Source organism: Pseudonaja textilis, chromosome 2, assembly GCF_049901715.1.
Source record: "Pseudonaja textilis isolate UNSWEBS1 chromosome 2, rPseTex1.2, whole genome shotgun sequence".
Taxonomy (NCBI): domain Eukaryota; kingdom Metazoa; phylum Chordata; class Lepidosauria; order Squamata; family Elapidae; genus Pseudonaja; species Pseudonaja textilis.
Genome location: NC_141991.1, coordinates 241772453 through 241790810, shown reverse-complemented (window position 1 = coordinate 241790810; position 18358 = coordinate 241772453). Strand labels below are relative to the sequence as shown.

Sequence of the window (18358 nt, the reverse complement as noted above, 5' to 3'; positions counted from 1 at the left end):
CTTTAAAACCTTATGAAGCACTCACAACTTCTAGAGGAAAGCTGGTTAATTGTCCTTACTGTCAGGAAGTTTCTTCTTAATTCTAGGTTGTTTCTCTCTTTGATTAGTTTTCGTCCATTGTTTCTTGTCCTGTCTTCAGGTACTTTGGAGAATAGCTTGATCCCTCTCTTCTTTGTGGCAGCCCCTTAGATATTGGAACACTGCTATTATATCACCCCTAGTCCTTTTTTCATAAAACATGCATGTAACAATTCATTAAAAGCCAATCTTTAAACAATTATAAAGAAACAACATGTTCAATTGCCTTTAAAGGAGCAATGTTAAAATACATTCAACTTTGGACCACAACTTGATCACAAAACTTCTATTGCTAAGCAAGACCATTATTCAATGAGTTTTGCTCTGTTTTACAACCTTTCTAGCCACAATTGTTCAGTCAATCTCTGCAGTTGTTAAATGAATCATTTGGTCATGAAGCGAATAGAGGTTGTCCCATTGACTCTGTGTCAGGTGGTGCTCCATTCAAAATCCAAGAAAGACACTCTTAGACTCCATTGTTATAGAGAAAAGGAACTTTTACTGGAAATCAAGTGGTAGCATCAAAGTAATTCTAGATCCGAGGAATTACGCGTGAAAAACACATATACAAAGTGATGGCAATGTTCCCACCCACAATAGCTCAAACGGTCCATCCAATCGAAGATGTGTCATGTGGGGCATCTTCAGGTAGTGATGCAGACATCTGGGCCGTTGACCTTGGCCTATTTTGATAAAAACTCACAGTTGCACAGTAAGCAAGCAAATAAGCATAAATGATAAAGTTTTTCCCCCAAGTTATACAGTTCATTCTTCAAAACCTCCCACACCCACAAAGCCCAATTATTTACCCTCCCCTCATTACTATGGCAGCTGAAAGATGCAAGAGAAAGGAAAGGAGTCTTGAAGGCTGACACTCTGCTTCTGAGGGTGGGATTCTACCAGTTCGGCCCAGTTCGGGCGAACCAGTAGTTCCGCAGATCAGTGGGGAGTGAACCAGTTCTCTCTGAAGATCAAGGTATTTCCTTTTTCTCCCCCACTGATCAATTGTTTTTTTGAAGATCAGCTCTGCCGCGCAATTTAGATTAGCTAGAAAGCAGGAAATCGCCGGATTTCTTGCTTTCTAGCTAATCTAAATCGCGTGGCACAGCTGATCCTCTACCTCACTGTTGTATTGCTTCACCCAGGAGGCTTCCCTGATCCCAGAAGGCAAAAAATGGGGTGCAGGGGAGGATGCTGCGTTGCTCCTCCACCCCATTTCACAGAAATTCCACAGAAATTGCTCTCCCGTCTCTTCTTAAAAACCTCCAATGAAACCAGATATTATATTTAAGGAACCCTTTACCACACAGTGTCTTTGGAGATTCTCAGTCATCAAGGTCATGGTTGTCCCAAAGGTGCTTTTTCAAGAGACAAGTGGACTGCCTCTTGAAAAAGCACCTGGGATGACCTGGAGTGTAACACAAATGTAACAAAATTCAAAATATAAATAAATGTCCTTTAATTTCTCCAATACTCCGTTGGAGATAAAACGTACTCAAAAATAGTCTTCAAAAGAAAGCAATACAGTCCAAACTTAATGAGCAGATAGAGGTGAATTAAAAAACCAAACAAACTACAATGATGAAATTTCCACAATGGACCAGGATAAGTAATTACCAAATTCAAGGAGATAACAAGGCACAGTCTGTTGGAAGGATGCCAACCAAGATAACTTCAGCCCAAAATAAAACAGGCATTGCTTCTGGCAACTCTTATATACTAGTCTCCCCAGCTGCAACCAATGAGGAGGATCATGGCCATTTCCTCTCTCATAAGCCAAGTTGTTGCCTTCTCCGTTCCTCCCTGCATGTCCTAGGATGCAGAGGGGATGGGCCTGGTTCTTCCTCTGACTGCCCAGCCGGCTTCTGCCCTTCTCCAGCCTCCTCCACAACCCTCGGAACCACACCTCCACTCCCTGTCAGCTGTTCCTCCTCTCCCTCAGAGTCTGACTCTACCAAGGGCATGACAGCACCTTTGGGACTTTCCCACACAAGCTACATTATTTTTGCTATGACATGTCTTAATATAATTGATATAGAGAAATACTCTACTTCAGCGGTCCCCCCAAAGTTTTGATCACCAGGGACTGGTTCCACAGAGGGCTGCTTTTTTCCATGGACTGGGGGGGACATGGTTTCATGTGCTGTCTGGATCCCATATGTGAGCATATGGGGCTTCATTCGTGTGCACAGCCAGTTTCTGGATCACTTTAGCCCAGTGCTGGTCCATGGTCCAGGAGTTGGGGACCCCTGCTATACTTATTTAGTTGTTCTATATTAGAAGTAAAAATTTGATTAAACATCAATAATGAAAAAAGCAGAGGAGAATGAAGCAAAGAAAGCACTAGTTAAATTAATTATAGCAATAGCACTTAGACTAATATACCGCTTTTATAATTATAAATTAACTAGCTCGATACCCATGCTTTGCTACGAAACTATGTGGTCAGGTTTAGTTTTGGGGGAGGAAAATAAGGGAAAAAAATTCTGCCTCTGCCTACCAGCATCTATTGGTATTCATCTGGCTAGCATCCTGTCAGTGTGTGAGAGAGTTGAGGGATGTTTGGAAACTGAAACGGTATTTGCTGTGTGAGCAAGGAGACAGCAAGGAGCCTGAGCATGGCTTAGCTCAACTGTTCTGTACTAGAGCTGCTTGCTGATGTGAAACTGAAACTGAAACTCCTCTGCTCTGCTTGTATTTTGCATTTGGAAGAGATTTCTTTTCAGGTGAGGAGGGAGAGTAGAACTCCTTAGCATCAGAGTGTGATAACAATAATAATAATAACAACAACAACAACAATAATAATATAGAAAATACTCTGATAGTCTGATGATCATTTCAAACATTCCTTTCTTAGTGAGCACCTAGAAGTCAAGAGGAACATACGTGCCAAATTTCAAGTTTGTAGGCTTTACGGTTCTGGAGATTTTGTGATGATGTGTGAGTGGTATTTCGCTTATATATATATAGATTATAAAAGCATTGTTACAGTAACCGTAGTTATCATGACTTCTTTTCATTAATCCAGGTAGTTTTGTGAGGATCGGAAAACTGAAACATTGAGATGGGGGACTGATGTAGTTTAATGGTAAAATATGTGAATGTGAACTCTTGACAGGTCCAGGGAGGAGGCAGGGAAAATCCTTCCTGAAAAACTGAAAAAAACCACTTTAGTCAGTGTAAAACAATAGTGACCTAGGATAACACTGGTTCTTGTATTCCAATTGAGTTATTATGTTGTACATGCAAATCAAAAATCAATACAAGCACATCAGCCTGCTTGTACTGAATGTTCATCAGACAGGAACTCTGTGCCATGCGCAGTCTACCAGTTGTCCTTAAAAACAACTTTTTTCATCCAGGGGCAATGCAGCTTATTGGTTTCCAGCTTCTGTTCATCTCCAGTCCACCACTTTTTCAAGCATCAGAATGAAGAAGACTTTAATTCATTCTGGCTCAGTTCTACTTTAGCAAAGTGAGCACTGGTGGCACAATAGATTAAGTGCGGTATTGCAGGCTAATTCTGCCGACAGCCTGGAGTTTGATCCTGATGGGACTCAAAGTTGACTCAGTTTTCCAATCTTCCCAAGGTTGGTAAAATGAGGAGCCAGATTGTTGGGAGCAATATGCAAATAATGACATTGTAAATTGCCCAGGGAGAACTCTAAAAGCACTATGGGCCAGTATATACATCTAAATGCTATTGCTGTTGTTAAGTTGTGAGCACCAGGGAAGCTGAAGATAGAGCCGTGATGGTGCAGTGGTTAGAATGCAATACTGCAGGCTACTTCTGTAGACTGCCAGCTGCCAGCAGTTCAATAGTTCGATTCCTTGTCGTCTCAAGGTTGACTCAGCCTTCCATCCTTCCGAGGATAGTAATATGAGGGCCCAGATTGTTGGAGGCAATATGCTGATTCTGGAAACTGCTTAGAGAAGGCTGTAAAGCACTATGAAGTGGTATATAAATCTAACTGCTACTGCTATTGTTACTGAAAGAGGAAATATGTAACTACAAAATAAGGCTGGACAGTTAAATTATTAGGCTAAAATGGAAATGTTTGAAGCATTTCCTATTATCAATTCCATATAATATTGTCTTTCTAATGTGAGAATTATTTACCTTAAATGTAAAGAATCATAATATTAACATTCATGTGAAACAATTTTCTACAATGGGGTTACAGCCAAAAAGAGAATGCCTTAGTAATGGCAAGGACAAAATGTTAGGTTTTAACTGGAACAAATCTAGATTTACTTATTTCTCAGTCAAAATGTTCCCCCAGTAAACTTGACAAGCAACTGTCTTTTACTTAATGCAAAGGTGAGTAGCCTTTTTTGCAGACAGGGACTACACTCTTAAAAAAAAATCAGTAAATACACACACAAACATAAATTGTTTTTCTTTTCTTTTCTTTTTTTTTTGGAGTTGAAAACTATCCTTCTCCCAGAAACAGAAAAAGCTCCAGGATCTAAAATTCTCAATTTGCAGGACAATCCCAATATTATAATTGCTTTATATCAGGTAAATCCAATTCTATTGGACTTAACCAGTGGTGGTATTCAGCCAGTTTGCACTGGTTCAGCCGAACCGGTAGCAAGGATTTGGCGTGAGTCGGCGAACCGATAGTAACATCTGGCTGGCCATGCCCCCAACCTGGTTACCCGGTTGCCCAGTTGCCACTCACTCGGTTGTCCTGCCCACCCGATGCCCGATGCTCATTCACCCCATCTGCCCGATGTTCACCCACCCAGTCACTTCTTAAGGTATTTTAAGGTATTTTTTTTTTTACCTCACAAATTCCCCTTGCTTCTTACTGCTTCACCCAGGACACTCCCCTGGGCCAGGAAGGTCCCAAAATGGAGTGGAGGGGTGCTGCAAAAAAGTCCCCTCCTTTGCTCCATTTTCTTTTCTTCCTGAGCCCCAGCGGAGCCTTCTGGGAGCAAAAACACCCCCCTAGAGGCTTCCCTGAGGCCAGGAAGGCCCCAAAATGGGGTAGGGGTGGTGCTGCAAAAAAGTCACACCTACCCAATCACATGGCCATGCCCACCTAGCCATGCCTAAGCAATGGCAGAAATTGAGCTGATAGAAGTTTCCAGACCTGCACATACATACTTTATATTCTTGGTTGAATCGGGGCATTGCAGGGGTCCTAAAAGTAATCTTTTTCTTCTTTGGATTAATTACAAATTGGCAAGATGGCAATGCCAAGCAGTTCAGTGATTTCATTGGAAGTTCCCAGAGGCAGACTGACATCAAGGCACTGGTGTCCGCCTGTTGGAATTGTATAGCACAACTCAGGCATCAGGGAACTATGGTGCTCGACGTCCCTATTAGATCAGGGGTATCAAACTTGATTTCATTGAGGGCCACATCAGGGTTGTGTTTGACCTCGGGGGGGCCGGGTGGATGTGGCCAGGGTGAGTGTGGCCAGAGTGGGCATGGCCAGCTCAATGTCACTCATTGAGGCTCTGTTTTCAGCCATGAAAGCCCTTCTGGGCTCTGATTTGGGTTGCGACAGCCTCCTACAACTCTCCTCCATGCAGCCTCCCCCAAGCTCCATTTTTACTGGCAGAAGGCAGCAGGAGGCTGTCATGGCTGAAAATGGAGCCCAGGAGGGCTGTCGTGGCCGAAAACAGATCCTCAGTGAGTGACATCGAGCTGGCCATGCCGACCCTGGCCATACCCACCCTGACCACATACACCCTGGCCACATCCTGCAACCCTATGTGAAAATGGAGCTCAGGGAGGCTGCATGGCAGAGGGTTGCAGGAGGTCATCACAGTCCAAAACAGAGCCCGGGAGGGCTGCTTGAGGCCCTCCTGAGCTCTCTTTTCACAGGCATAGACACCACGGGCCAGTCCTTAACTGTTTTCAGGGTGGGCCTGTGGGCAACATCTGGCCCCCAGGCCTTGAGTTTGACACCCCTGCATTAGATGGTATTAAACCACTTGTGGGAAGAGAGGTGAAAGAGCTCACTGTCTGCATTACAGGCAGTGAGGAGAGAAAGGGAAAGGATAATCAAGAAAATTTCATCTAGTTCTGCCTCCTTCACCTCTTCTATTGTTGTGCTGTTTTTATTGCTGTATTCTTTTATCCTGTAAATCACCCAGAGGCATTGGAAATCAGTCAGTTACAAACTGAAATACATTGAGAAATAAATGTATCTTTCCGGCCTTCATTCAGCACCAGAGACAGCTCCAGAAAGTGGAAATATTGTCTATTTGCCTGGGCATAAAGGCCAGCAGACCTCATTGGCCTGCCAATGGAATCACTTCCACCTAGCCTTCAGCATCCAAGAAGATCATAGAGCAGAGGTCTCCAAACTTGGCAATTTGAAGACTTGTGGACTTCAATTCCCAGAATTCTCCAGCCAGCTAAGTCCACAAGCCTTAAAGTTGCCAACTTTTGGGTCCCCTGTCATAGAGTCTAAGATAAACTTCACTTTTCTAATTCCTTCTATTCTTTTTTTCATCTTGTGGGTAGGAACTTAAATTACCATGACTAAGAGCCTTCATAATCCTAGAACCAGCCCTATCCAACCATGGATGATTGGAAGTCCTGTCTTCTCACCTTGTACACAGCTCCAAAATCCACAGTTATAACATACAAAACTGTCTTCAACCAGTGCCTCTAAGATGGGCACTTTTGAGAAAATGAGACTAATTGTGTGAATGAAAGTAAAATAAGAGCTGTTCTAAACCAAGAAAACAGTCTGATAAATTAAATGATATCCATAGATAGAATAATCATTCCTCAAGATACGGCATCTCAATAAATAGCCAAAATTAGATCTTCTCTCATGGTAACACAGAACTTATATTGGGTTGTAAATCATGATGTGATATTTAAATTGCTGCATCATTGTTAAATGATGTGCAATTAGGCAATATTTAGAAGACAAATCATGCGCCAATAGCTAGAGGTATTTTGCAATTTAACCTGATAAACTTATTTAATTAAGCATACCATTAATTTGAATAGGAATGCAACTGAATGAAAGACAATGAGGAACATCTGTGGCAGTATTTTTTTAAAGCTAGAAGCAATTGTAAAATGAAAAAGAAGAAGAAATTCAAAAACTAAGAACGCAGGTTAGATGGTTATAACTTTAGCCTGGCAAGAGCCAGTCTGTTAGGTATAAGCAAATAAAGAATTGGACTCAATTAGATATTACTGTGTTGGCTTTGGACTTGAGTCCAACAAGGGCAGAACAACTGAGTCTCTTGATACCAGATTGCACCCTTTGAGTCCACTTTGAGGTAAACCCAATAAAGCCTCTTTTAGGAAATTAATAGGTTCATCCCTAATATTATGGTCATTTCCTTATCCAGATCTATGCTTACCTTGGGGAGAATAAAAGAAGATTAAAAACATAGATCCAATCTAGGTCACTCTTTTTCAGAAAAATGAATGCAGCTCTAAATTATGTGATCGGTTCCCTCCCTCCCCAAAAAAGTACTGAAATGGCATTGTATAAGATAACTGCAAGGATTTTATACACTTTTCATTAGAAAAAATATCTAATCCCCTGTACAGAATGGTAATTAAACTATTGGATATATTTCAATGCCTAGAATAACTTGATATCTAAAAGGTTACTATTCAGTCTTATTTGGAAACCATTTCTGTGCTATGAGTTTATGCATGGAAATGTTGTGGCCCGCCAACAGAGCTGGTGGCAGACTTGGACAGTGAGGAGGTTGGGGAGGAACATGGGCCAGTCCTGGAGTTTGGGGAAGGCTCTGACAAGTGCTCTGTGTCAGAGGCAGAGTTGGGCCCAGGGCTGTCTGACAGTTGTCAGCTGTTTTAAGAGGCAGAGATCAGTGGGGCAGAAGAACAGCTGGAGCCTGTTTCCAATGTGCGCATGTGCAGAGATGCCAGAAGAAGGAAGCAGTTGAGGAACAAGGGTCGACTTGGGAGTAAAGGCACAGGTGGACAATGAATGCCCCCCCCTCCCATAGGGAATAAAGAGGAGCAAAAGGGGAGTGTTTTTTGCAGGAGACAATTAGTTCATTCATTTAGATTTGTTCCTGACTCCTTGCCAAGTATTTTCACTTGTGCTTGGAAGTTATCGGCCTGGCAACTCTCCAAACCTGATAAGATCTGTGATTGTAAATCACTCGTGAAAGACTGTTTGCCAGGACTTTGCTGGATGTGAATGAGAGGAATTCACATTAGCCTAAAGAAAAGAGGTTTTTGTCAGGACCAGGAGTCTGCTTTGTGATTTTGTGAAGCCTAGGTCAGAACTGGAAATGTGCTATAATACTTCTCAAATTTGGATTCTAGAATTTATTTATTTAATATATAGCAATAACCTTAGACTTTACAGCCCTCTCTAAGCAGTTTACAGAGTCAGCCTATTGCCCCCAACAATCTGGCTCCTCTTTTTACCCACCTCGGAAGGAGGGAAGGCTGAGACAATCTTGAGCCTGGTGAAATTCAAACTGCCAAATTGCAGGCAGCTGGCAATCAGCAGCAGTAGCCTGTAGTACTGCATTCTAACCACTTTGCCACTGTGGCACTCTAGAGATATTAGAATATATTCACCATTTTAGATTTTAGATCTGCTGGTTATTTTAGACTTGTTAGTTATCCATCTGCGTAGCTGCTTGATAGCTTCTTGGTGAGGAGGAGTCCTTGCTAATTTTTCTCAATGTCTTTAAATGTGCATTTGTATCAATAATATTTATTTTTAATTTTTAATTGAAATTATACAAGCAATACTAAATATATGACATTTTCAGATTTGCTGTAGGAATTTGGATTGACTGTACAGTTGTTGACACACACACACACGTTTCGACAAGGTCCCACGCCATCTTCAGGCTGGTGCTTTTGGCTTCATGCTTGTGCGAGCAAAGACTATGAAATCTACGAATATATATGTGTGTGGATCTTTGGTTGTTCGGGTTTTCTCCCGCGTAAGATTCAAAGTATCTAGGCAACGTTTCGATGAAGTCTCATTCATCATCTTCAGGCTTCTGTCTCCGGCTCTGTGCTTCTCAGAGTGCCGGAGACAGAAGCCTGAAGATGATGAATGAGACTTCATCAAACGCTGCCTAGATACTTCAAATCTTACGCGGGAGAAAACCCAACAACCAAAGATCCACATACAAATACCATGAGAACCTCAGAAAACAAATATCACACACACACACACACACACACACACACACACATACATAGAGAGGGGTGAGGGTTTGGGGGGTCTGGCCCTCTATTCAAGGAATTAGAATGCATACCCCAAGTTGAATGAACAGGTTTTATTTGTTTCATCAGGAGAGAATAAAATGGAATAATTAGAAACAAGCTGAAATGTAATCAAACAGAAAACCAAGGTCCCCAACTTTGAGTCCTTCCTATCAATGATTGATTCATGTATTAAAAAAATACAAATACACCTTATGTTAAAAGTTTATGCATTTTCAAAAAGAACAACCACATCCACCCATCCATTGGATGTAATGCAAGTAATCCTTGATTTACAAAAGTTTGTTCAGTGACAGTTCAAACTTACAACAGCACTGAAAAAGTGACATGACCATTTTTCACACTTACAACCATTGCAGTATCCCCATGGTCACATGATCAAAATTCAGGTGCATGGTAATTGACTCATATTTATGACAATTGCAATGTTCTGGGGTCATGTGATCCCCTTTTGCAATCTTTAGACAAGCAAAAGTCAATGGGGAAGCCAGATTCTGTCATGCCCCTGTTGGAGTCTGAATCCGAGGAGGAAGACGAACAACTGACAGGGAGTGGGAGTGTGGCTCGGTTGGCTATGGAGGAGGCTGGGAAAGGGCAAAGTCTGCCTGGGTAGAGCAGGGGAGAGGTAGAACAAGGGAGAGGGAGTTCAGAGGAAGACCCAAGTCTACCCCCTCTTCATCCTAGGGCACACAGGGAGAAACAGAGAAGGGAGCAATGTGGGTTGTGTGGTTTACGGGGAGGAAAGGGCCCTGATTCCTTTCATTAGCCACACCTGGGAAAAGAGTTTAAAAGAAATGCATGCTGAGTGCAGCGTCTGCTGGGAACAAACGTGAGTTTATCTTGTACCGACTTTGCTTATCTGCGTTCCTGGCATCCTCCCAACCGTGTTGAGTTATTTCCGTGCCTTCACGTCTGGAATTTCTTCTCCTGCCTTGCTGGACTAATTACCTCATCTTGCCTTGATTGGACTTATAGTTACAGTTTTTGTTGACCACATTTTGGACTTGATTCTCTGCAGCCAAAGGGAGAGTTTTTCTCCAGCCAGAAGGTAACCAGGAAATTGGGGGCAAAGTTGGAGCTAATAAAGGGATTCCTACTGATTATCTGATGTGTTGCCTTTGTGCCACGCCCCTTTGGGGCATCACAGATGCACTTAACAATTATGTAATTAATTTAACAACTGCAGTGATTTACTTAACAACTGTGGCAAGAAAGGTCATAAAATGGGGCAAAATTCACTTGACAAATGTCTCACTTAGCAACAGAAATTTTGGGCTCGGTTGTGTTCTAAGCCGAGGATTGCCTGTATATGAAAGGTTTGAGATCCCTGTGTCTTTTTTTAATATTAAAACAAGGCCAACAACCGGATGTTTGAGACTATTCATTGTCATTGTTTCTCTGTTATTATTTTTAGACGAGAAATCCTTCAGCATGTTGACGTGATCAAAAACTTTTCTTTGACAAAGAACATGGTGCGGATTGGACAGCTGATGCATTACGACTATTCCAGCCATAAGTACGTCTTTTCCATTAGCAATAGCTTCCGTTTGTTGCTTCCGGATGTCTCTCCGATTCAGAACAAGCACTATAACATTTGCGCTGTCGTGGGCAACAGCGGGATTCTTCTTGGCAGCCAGTGCGGGCAGGAAATAGACAAGTACGATTTTGTTTTTCGTTGCAATTTTGCACCCACCGAAGCATTCCAGAAAGACGTGGGAAGGAAAACCAACATCACCACTTTTAACCCGAGCATTCTGGAGAAGTATTACAACAACCTGTTGACCATTCAAGATCGCAATAACTTTTTTCTAAGCTTGAAGAAGCTGGATGGAGCTATTCTCTGGATTCCAGCTTTTTTCTTCCATACGTCAGCCACTATTACCAGAACTTTGGTAGATTTCTTTATTGAGCATCGAGGACAATTAAAAGTCCAGCTGGCTTGGCCAGGAAATATAATGCAACATGTTAACAGGTGCGATTTGCTGTTGTGCATCATTCACTTTTTGGTGCTGTTTGCTTAGTTCAGGAGTGTCAAACTCAATGCCCACGGGTCAGATCCAGCCCGCGAGGTGCTTAAATCTGGCCCACAGGGCCAGCCTGGAAATAGCAAAGGACCATGCCTCGGGCAGCCAAAATGGGGCATGGGAGGGCCACGTGGGGAGGATCGCGTCTGGCTCCCCTGTTCCCCCTCTTTGGCCTGGATGGCCCTCTGCAGCACTTTGCCAACCAAAATGGGGATGGGGGGACCGTGCACGGCCCCCCGTGCCCCGTTTTGTGTGGCAAAGTGCTGTAGGAGGCTGTCCAGGCTGAAAATAGGGCACAGGGGGGCACACATCGCCCCCCCCCATGCCGTGTTTTGGCCAGAAGAGTGCTGCACGAGGCATCCATTCTGTTCCCCCCGCCCCAAAGCCAGCCCATAGAAAATTACGTGATGATCTGGCTTAGATTGTTTTTGGTGTAACTAAAGGATATTCAAATTATGGCAATTGTAAGAGGGAGGGTGGGAAGTTTGTGAACTCAGGTAGAAGACACCTTCTAGCTTACATTGGCTACCTGAAATAGCTAAGAAGGATCTGAACAGATTGGAGAAGAAACAACCACCGTAAATAAGCCCAAAAAGGTAGGGTAGGTGTGTATTTTTTAAAAAAAATGCAGAAAAAGCCAATGGCATCTGACTTCCTGCCTTGTTATGTTTATTGGATTGATTCTGTGCTTCTTCATATGAAAAAGGGCCTCTGAGGCAACTCATAGAAAGTGTCACACAAGAAGGAACTAATTAAAAAAATTAAATGCTTCATTTTTAATACATCCAACAATAAAGAACACCAAGAAGAAGCATTGGAAAAAAATCCACTAATTTGATACATCTGCTTTCCAAATTGAAAAGACTAGAAAGCAATGAAATTCCCAAAGCTCATCCCAGTGCAGTACGAAGGTGAAAATTTTTGATTTGTTCAGATAGCTTATCGGCTAATAACTAAGGAGGAATCTACTGTGTTATGATCATCATCCATGTTGATCAACAAAGATGACCACTATAATCCCAAAGGTGCTTTTTGCCAAACAGCAACTGGACTTTCTTGGGTTTTCCTTTGAAAGCATTTCGCTTCTCATCCAAGAAACTTCTTCAGTTCAACAATCACTGAACTGATTCTAATATTTACTTTTACAACTGAAAACAAGAAGTACATAACGATGTCTAACAAGATCAAGTAAAACAGTCAGAATAGACAAACTATAAAAATGGTTGATAACAGCATACATATTTCCACCATGACTATCTTGACAACATACTGGTTATTTTAAAATATGTTATATTCATAATAGAGTAGGGTAGGGTAGGGTAGGGTAGGGTAGAGTAGAGTAGAGTAGAGTAGAACAGAACAGAACAGAACACAATACATTACAATACAACACAACACGATACGATGTCTAACAAGATCAAGTAAAACAGTCAAAATAGACAAACTATAAAAATGGTTGATAACAGCATACATATTTCCACCATAACTATCTTGACAACATACCAGTAATTGAAAATATGTTATATTCGTAATAGAGTAGGGTAGGGTAGAGTAGAGTAGAGTAGAGTAGAGTAGAGTAGAGTAGAGTAGAGTAGAGTAGAGTAGAGTGGAACAGAATGGAACAGAACAGAACACAATGCAACACAACACAATACAACACAACACAAAACAATACAATACCTTTGTTTGGCCAAGTGTGATTGGACAAGGAATTTGTCTCCAGTGCATAAGCTCTCGGTGTACATACAATAATAGTGATAGGTCATTATCATAGTCATTGTAAAAATGCACTCATCATAAAACATTAGATACAACACTTAGTGATAGTCATGAATACTAAATAAGCAATCAACATAAATCATACTAGGATACTAATTAAATATTAATTAATATTATTACTGAATAATAATTTGTTGTTAATCTTAACACTTTTAATGTTTTTATATCTATGCTTTTATACTACTGTAAGCCACCCAGTCACTTGGGATAGTGATACAGGCAGCATCTAAATTTAATAAATAACTACAAGCTAGAAGCTAGGAGATAGGTGGATATTTCTGTGGAGGAACTTTGAGAATTGCCACCACCAAAAAGGCCCTGCTCCGCCAAAGCATCCAAGAATCTCAAAAAATATATATGAATGTGAAATAGTATTTCCCCCAAAATAACGATACTGTATTGATTTACAGGTACTGGAAAAACAAGCATTTGGCCCCCAAGCGTCTCAGCACAGGTATCTTGATGTACACCCTTGCGTCCGCTATTTGTGATGAAATCCACCTGTATGGGTTCTGGCCCTTTGGCTTCAACCCAAACAATAAAGAGGATCTTCCCTACCACTATTTTGACAAGAAAGGAACCAAGTTTACCACGAAATGGCAAGAATCCCACCAGCTGCCCGCCGAATTCCAGCAGCTCTTTCGAATGCATGGCGAAGGACTTGCAAAACTGACTTTATCCCACTGTGCCTAAGGATTTTCATACTTGAAGTGCCAAAAGATTGTTGCTGTCATTTTTTTAAAAGGGAGGGGGAAGTGCCCCCACCGAATTTGCAAATTCTTCGAAGCAGAATTCAAAAAGGGAAAAGGTGGGAATAAGGTGGGGAAATGTTTAATTCTGGGGTCGTGTTTATAATTACCAGTTTTCAAAGCCTGTGGAGGGCGGCTTTGCCAGTTTTGCAAGACAGAAGTATTTCTTATCTTCCTGAAGTAGGAAAATCCAAGGCTGTTCATAGCAGAAAAGTTTTGAATGTCTTAGCTATGCTGCCAAGAATATTAAAGTATTTTCATAGTCATATATTTTTCACATTCTGCGAAAGGAAAAAAAAGGGGGGGTGGACATTATCAATGGTTAGAACTTCGGTGTTTGCTTATTCAGACTAGCTTATTGTTGTTTCTGGATTTCTTTGGGGTCAATTTATGCTATCGCTATTCATAGTGGATGAATATGCCTGTGTTTAGTCATGATCAGCCTGAGAAATTTTTTTCATGACTGTTTGGACTGAATGATGGTTTAGGGCAGTGTGAATAGGCAGTAGGCCTATTTAGATAAGCAAGAAGATCTCCTGATGAAGAGACTATTGAACTGTTCCCAAAGTCTACTTTTTTCTCTTTGGAGGTCAAAATCAAGGAAAAGGGGAAGATATTTTCCATGCATTTAAGCATCTATATATGGCAGGGATGATTGGCAGAATACCCAAATGGCAATTTGGCCTGGCCTTGACCCAATTTTCAAAGCCGTTTCTTCTTTTTAGATCTCCTGTTGAAAGTGTTTGCTGAAGCTACTATCAGTACAATTCAGACTAAACAGCTAATGTGGTTCTGTGGCACTATCGGTATAAAAATAATTCTGTGCACGTGGTATCTGTGCAAGAAGACCATCGTTTTGCACACCGTGTGTTTGCTTAAATAAAAACAGCATGTTTCTGATCTGCCAATTATCTCTTGCAAATTAAAAACAAACAAACATCCCTTTCCCTTGCATGATTCCATAGGTAGAGAACTACAGAGATGGTCTTGGAGAAAGAACATGGCAGCATTTAGCAAAACATGAATCAATTATGGTATTATTATGATGGCTTGCACAGTCAGCCAGATGTTTAGACTGGATTTGGCATTTTTGTCCACCTAATGAGTCCTTGAGTGCTGGGAACAATTGAGGACAAAAGAAGAAGAAGGGTGTTGAGGTAATTCCCCGTTAGGAGAATGAGCGCATACAGGGAGACGTATATAGAGTAGTGTAGGAATAATACACACAGAGCACACAGATACATTGTACAGTAAATGTAGGTTTTTACTTCTAGAAACGTTAAGCAAAGTCCAAACAAGCAATCCAAAGTCATTCACAAATTAAATCAGTCAGTTTTCAATCCAGGGATAATCCAAATATCAAAGTCCAGTGTCAAAAACAGTTCAGTATCAGACTTACATTAAATCCAGGAATATCAGTCAATTAGAAGAAATGGAAGAACGGCAATACTTTCCAACAGAAGGAAACAGAGACTGAGGCACACTCTCTTCTGAGATTAAGACTAAGACTAAAACAGCCCAGGTTTCTGGCTCCATCTTATGGCCATTAGAGTAACCACACCCAATTGCAGTTTTTAGCATGCTCTTAAAGAGACAGTATTAAAATGTCTATCCTGGTTTATATATTTCTAACCCAAATACCTGTTAGGTTACTTTCATTCCTAACAAAGGGGACGGCAGAGAATGAGGTGGCTGGATGGAGTCACTGAAGCAGTCGGCATGAGCTTAAATGGACTCTGGGGGATGGTAGAGGACAGGAAGGCCTGGAGGAACATTGTCCACGGGGTCACAATGGGTCGGACACGACTTCGCAACTAACAACAACGAGTCCTTCCCAAGGACCTGGAATAGGCAGTTCTTTAATAATTTAAGATATTGTCATGGATGTAAAGTGTAAAGCTTCCCTCTGCAATTGACTGGTGGTGATTTTGTCAATGCCGATGGTGTTGATGCTCCAGATGTTTTAGAATTGGACCCAAGGGGCTTATTACTATGGGTACTACTGTTGCTTTCTTTTGCCACAGTTGTTCTACTTCTATTTGCAGGTCTTTGTAGTTTGTGCTTCTTTCCAGTTGTTTCTCTTATTCGGCTGCTGCCCTGTCCACTATCCAGACTTTCTTTTGTTTTTCTTATCCACATCTATTAAATCTGGGGCATGTTGTCTATTTGAATTTCAGACAATTTCTCAGAGCACATTAGCTTCTTGGTTTTCTACTATTTGTCTATTTTGTGGTTCCAACAGTTCCTGTTTGCAGGCAAGTGGTATCTCTTGCAGCTATCCCAATGCCCCATTGTTGCTAATTGTCAGGCTGTTGTTTGTAGTCTGATTGTTCGATCCTCTTGCAGCAAGTAACCAAGTAATCCACTGTTTCTTCAGATTCTTTGCAGAGGAAGGGTTGGTGTCTATTGCTGTCTTTTCAGTTCTGGTTTTATATGCAATCATTCTTAAGATGTGGTTTTGTGCAGCCAGATTTAGCCCCTCTGATACTTTTTTCGACTTTCCTGTTCTTAGTTATTATAACGTCTTATTGTTATCTGCTTGACTTGTTAGGTTTTTTAATGCACTGGCAATATATTAATTTGCCTCCTCATGTTTCTATTCTGTTCTTTGTTGGGTCATTCTTAATAGGCTAATTTGATTTCTTTGAGATTCAGTAAGCCTTCGTGGTATATTAGCTTCAGTGCATCTTTTTAAAACTTTCTTTCTTTCTTCCAATGCCCTGTTTTCTTTTTCAGCTATCTTGTGACCTTGCAACATTTCATATGCACCTACTTGGTAAATCGAGTGTGTCATCAACCTTATGTAGATGAAGGCAAGATTCATTGCCATTATTTTTCAGGTCTCACTACCCAAGTTTTTAGCTCAGTTTGCATCCACTCCACTATTCCAGTTGTGTATCTAATGATTGGAATTGCCCAGATATTAATCGCTTCCACAGCATTTCTGCATCTGAGTTTGGTCTTTAAGATCTTCTTCACTCTTCTGATGGATTCATTACTTCCTTCTTAACTTCAGTGTGCTTGATATTGACAGTGTGAAGGATGCCCAGGTATTGATAGTGATCTACTTCATCATCACTCTTGATGTTATTTCTATAGGGTATCTTGATATCTTCAGTTGTTGCTATTTTTTTCCCTGTTGATAGTAAGGGTGGCATATTTGTCCAGTCCAAACTCTATTGGACAATATTTACAATATAGCTTGGGTTAGACAGTGATTCTATTTCAGGTGGCATTTTTTTCCATACAGCTTCAGACCATCCATGTAAAGAAGTAAAATAACTTGACAGATGTTTGATAGTCATAGTCTGACTGGTTCAGTATTGTTTGACAGAGGAATCAATCAAATGAAAATGACAAACTTTAGTGGTGAGAGTGAATCTCCTTAAAAAATTCCTCTTGATATTAACCTCTTCCAATCTATCACCATTGATCAGCAACAGTGGCTTCCATTGTTCCATTGATCTTTGCCCAAAGCTGCTGATGTTTTCTGTTGTCTCCTGTTATTTCTAGGCATTTGATTATCGAATCATGTCACAGGGAGTCTAATGCCTTCTTGCAATCCAAGCTACATCCAGGTTGGTCTTCCTTCTCATGCAATTTCCCAGAATCACCTTATAATTTAGGAACTGATCTTTTGTTCCTCTGCTGTTTGAACAGTTTCCTTTTTGCTCAAGTGGAAAGAGCTGGTTTTCAACTAAACAGTGTTGGATTGCATTCACTACCACATCCGTTAGCAACCTGAAAGTTGTTGGTAAGCAGGTAATTGGCCTGTAATTGCCTGTAATGCCTCATTTGCTAGATCTTATCAGATAGTTTTTGCCAGTTGTTAACCAAGCTTCAATTTCACCTTGGTGTAGTTAATTGTTAAACTACTTGCCAATGAGTAGGTGTAGATCAGCCAGATGTTTCAACCAAAAACCATGCCGTTCATCTTCACCTGGTGCTGACCAATCCTTGATCTTCCTTGACCTTTTGTCCACTGTTTCTGTTGTTATTGCGAGTTAATTCATTTTAGCTTCTTTTTTCCTATTGTCCTTTATTGAAGCTACATTGTTCTTGTATTTCTTTGGGTGGGCCGTATTTGCACCCAGAACTGCACTGTTTCTTCTTTGTCAGGTCTTCATTGGTTCATTGTTCGCTTTCTCCATTGATGGATTGATAGAAGTGCTTCTGATTCAACTGAAATTGGAAATTCTGCCTATAATGTGCAATTCAAGCTTCATATTTACTGACCTTCTTGGCTATAGCTGTTATTTGCTGCTTTATTATTTCCAGTGCTTCCTTGATCTTCCTTGTCTCTAGGTGACAGCTCTCAATCAGGTGGGATTATTATTGTTGGACACACACTTAGTCAGATGTCTATGGAGATTCTCAGTCAACCAAGTCATAGATGTCCCATAGCTGTTTTTTTTTCCCCAAAAGGCAACTGGACTTTCTTAGTTTTCCTTAAAGACATTTCGCTTCTCATCCAAGAAGCTTCTTGAGTTCTGAAGTTCAGAACTGAAGAAGCTTCT

General features: G+C 41.1%; 1 protein-coding gene across 1 annotated transcript in view; it reads left to right on the top strand.

Moving 5' to 3' along the window:
* ST8SIA3 (ST8 alpha-N-acetyl-neuraminide alpha-2,8-sialyltransferase 3) overlaps nucleotides 1–15987 on the top strand; it is a 28069-nt gene extending 12082 nt beyond the window's left edge. Inside the window, exons 3-4 of the mRNA XM_026714134.2 lie at nucleotides 10704–11261; nucleotides 13503–15987. Of these exons, the coding sequence (XP_026569919.1) occupies nucleotides 10704–11261; nucleotides 13503–13785 (841 nt within the window). The 3' untranslated portion in view covers nucleotides 13786–15987. The remainder of the gene's footprint in view (nucleotides 1–10703; nucleotides 11262–13502) is intronic.
* The last annotated feature ends 2371 nt before the right edge of the window (nucleotides 15988–18358 follow it).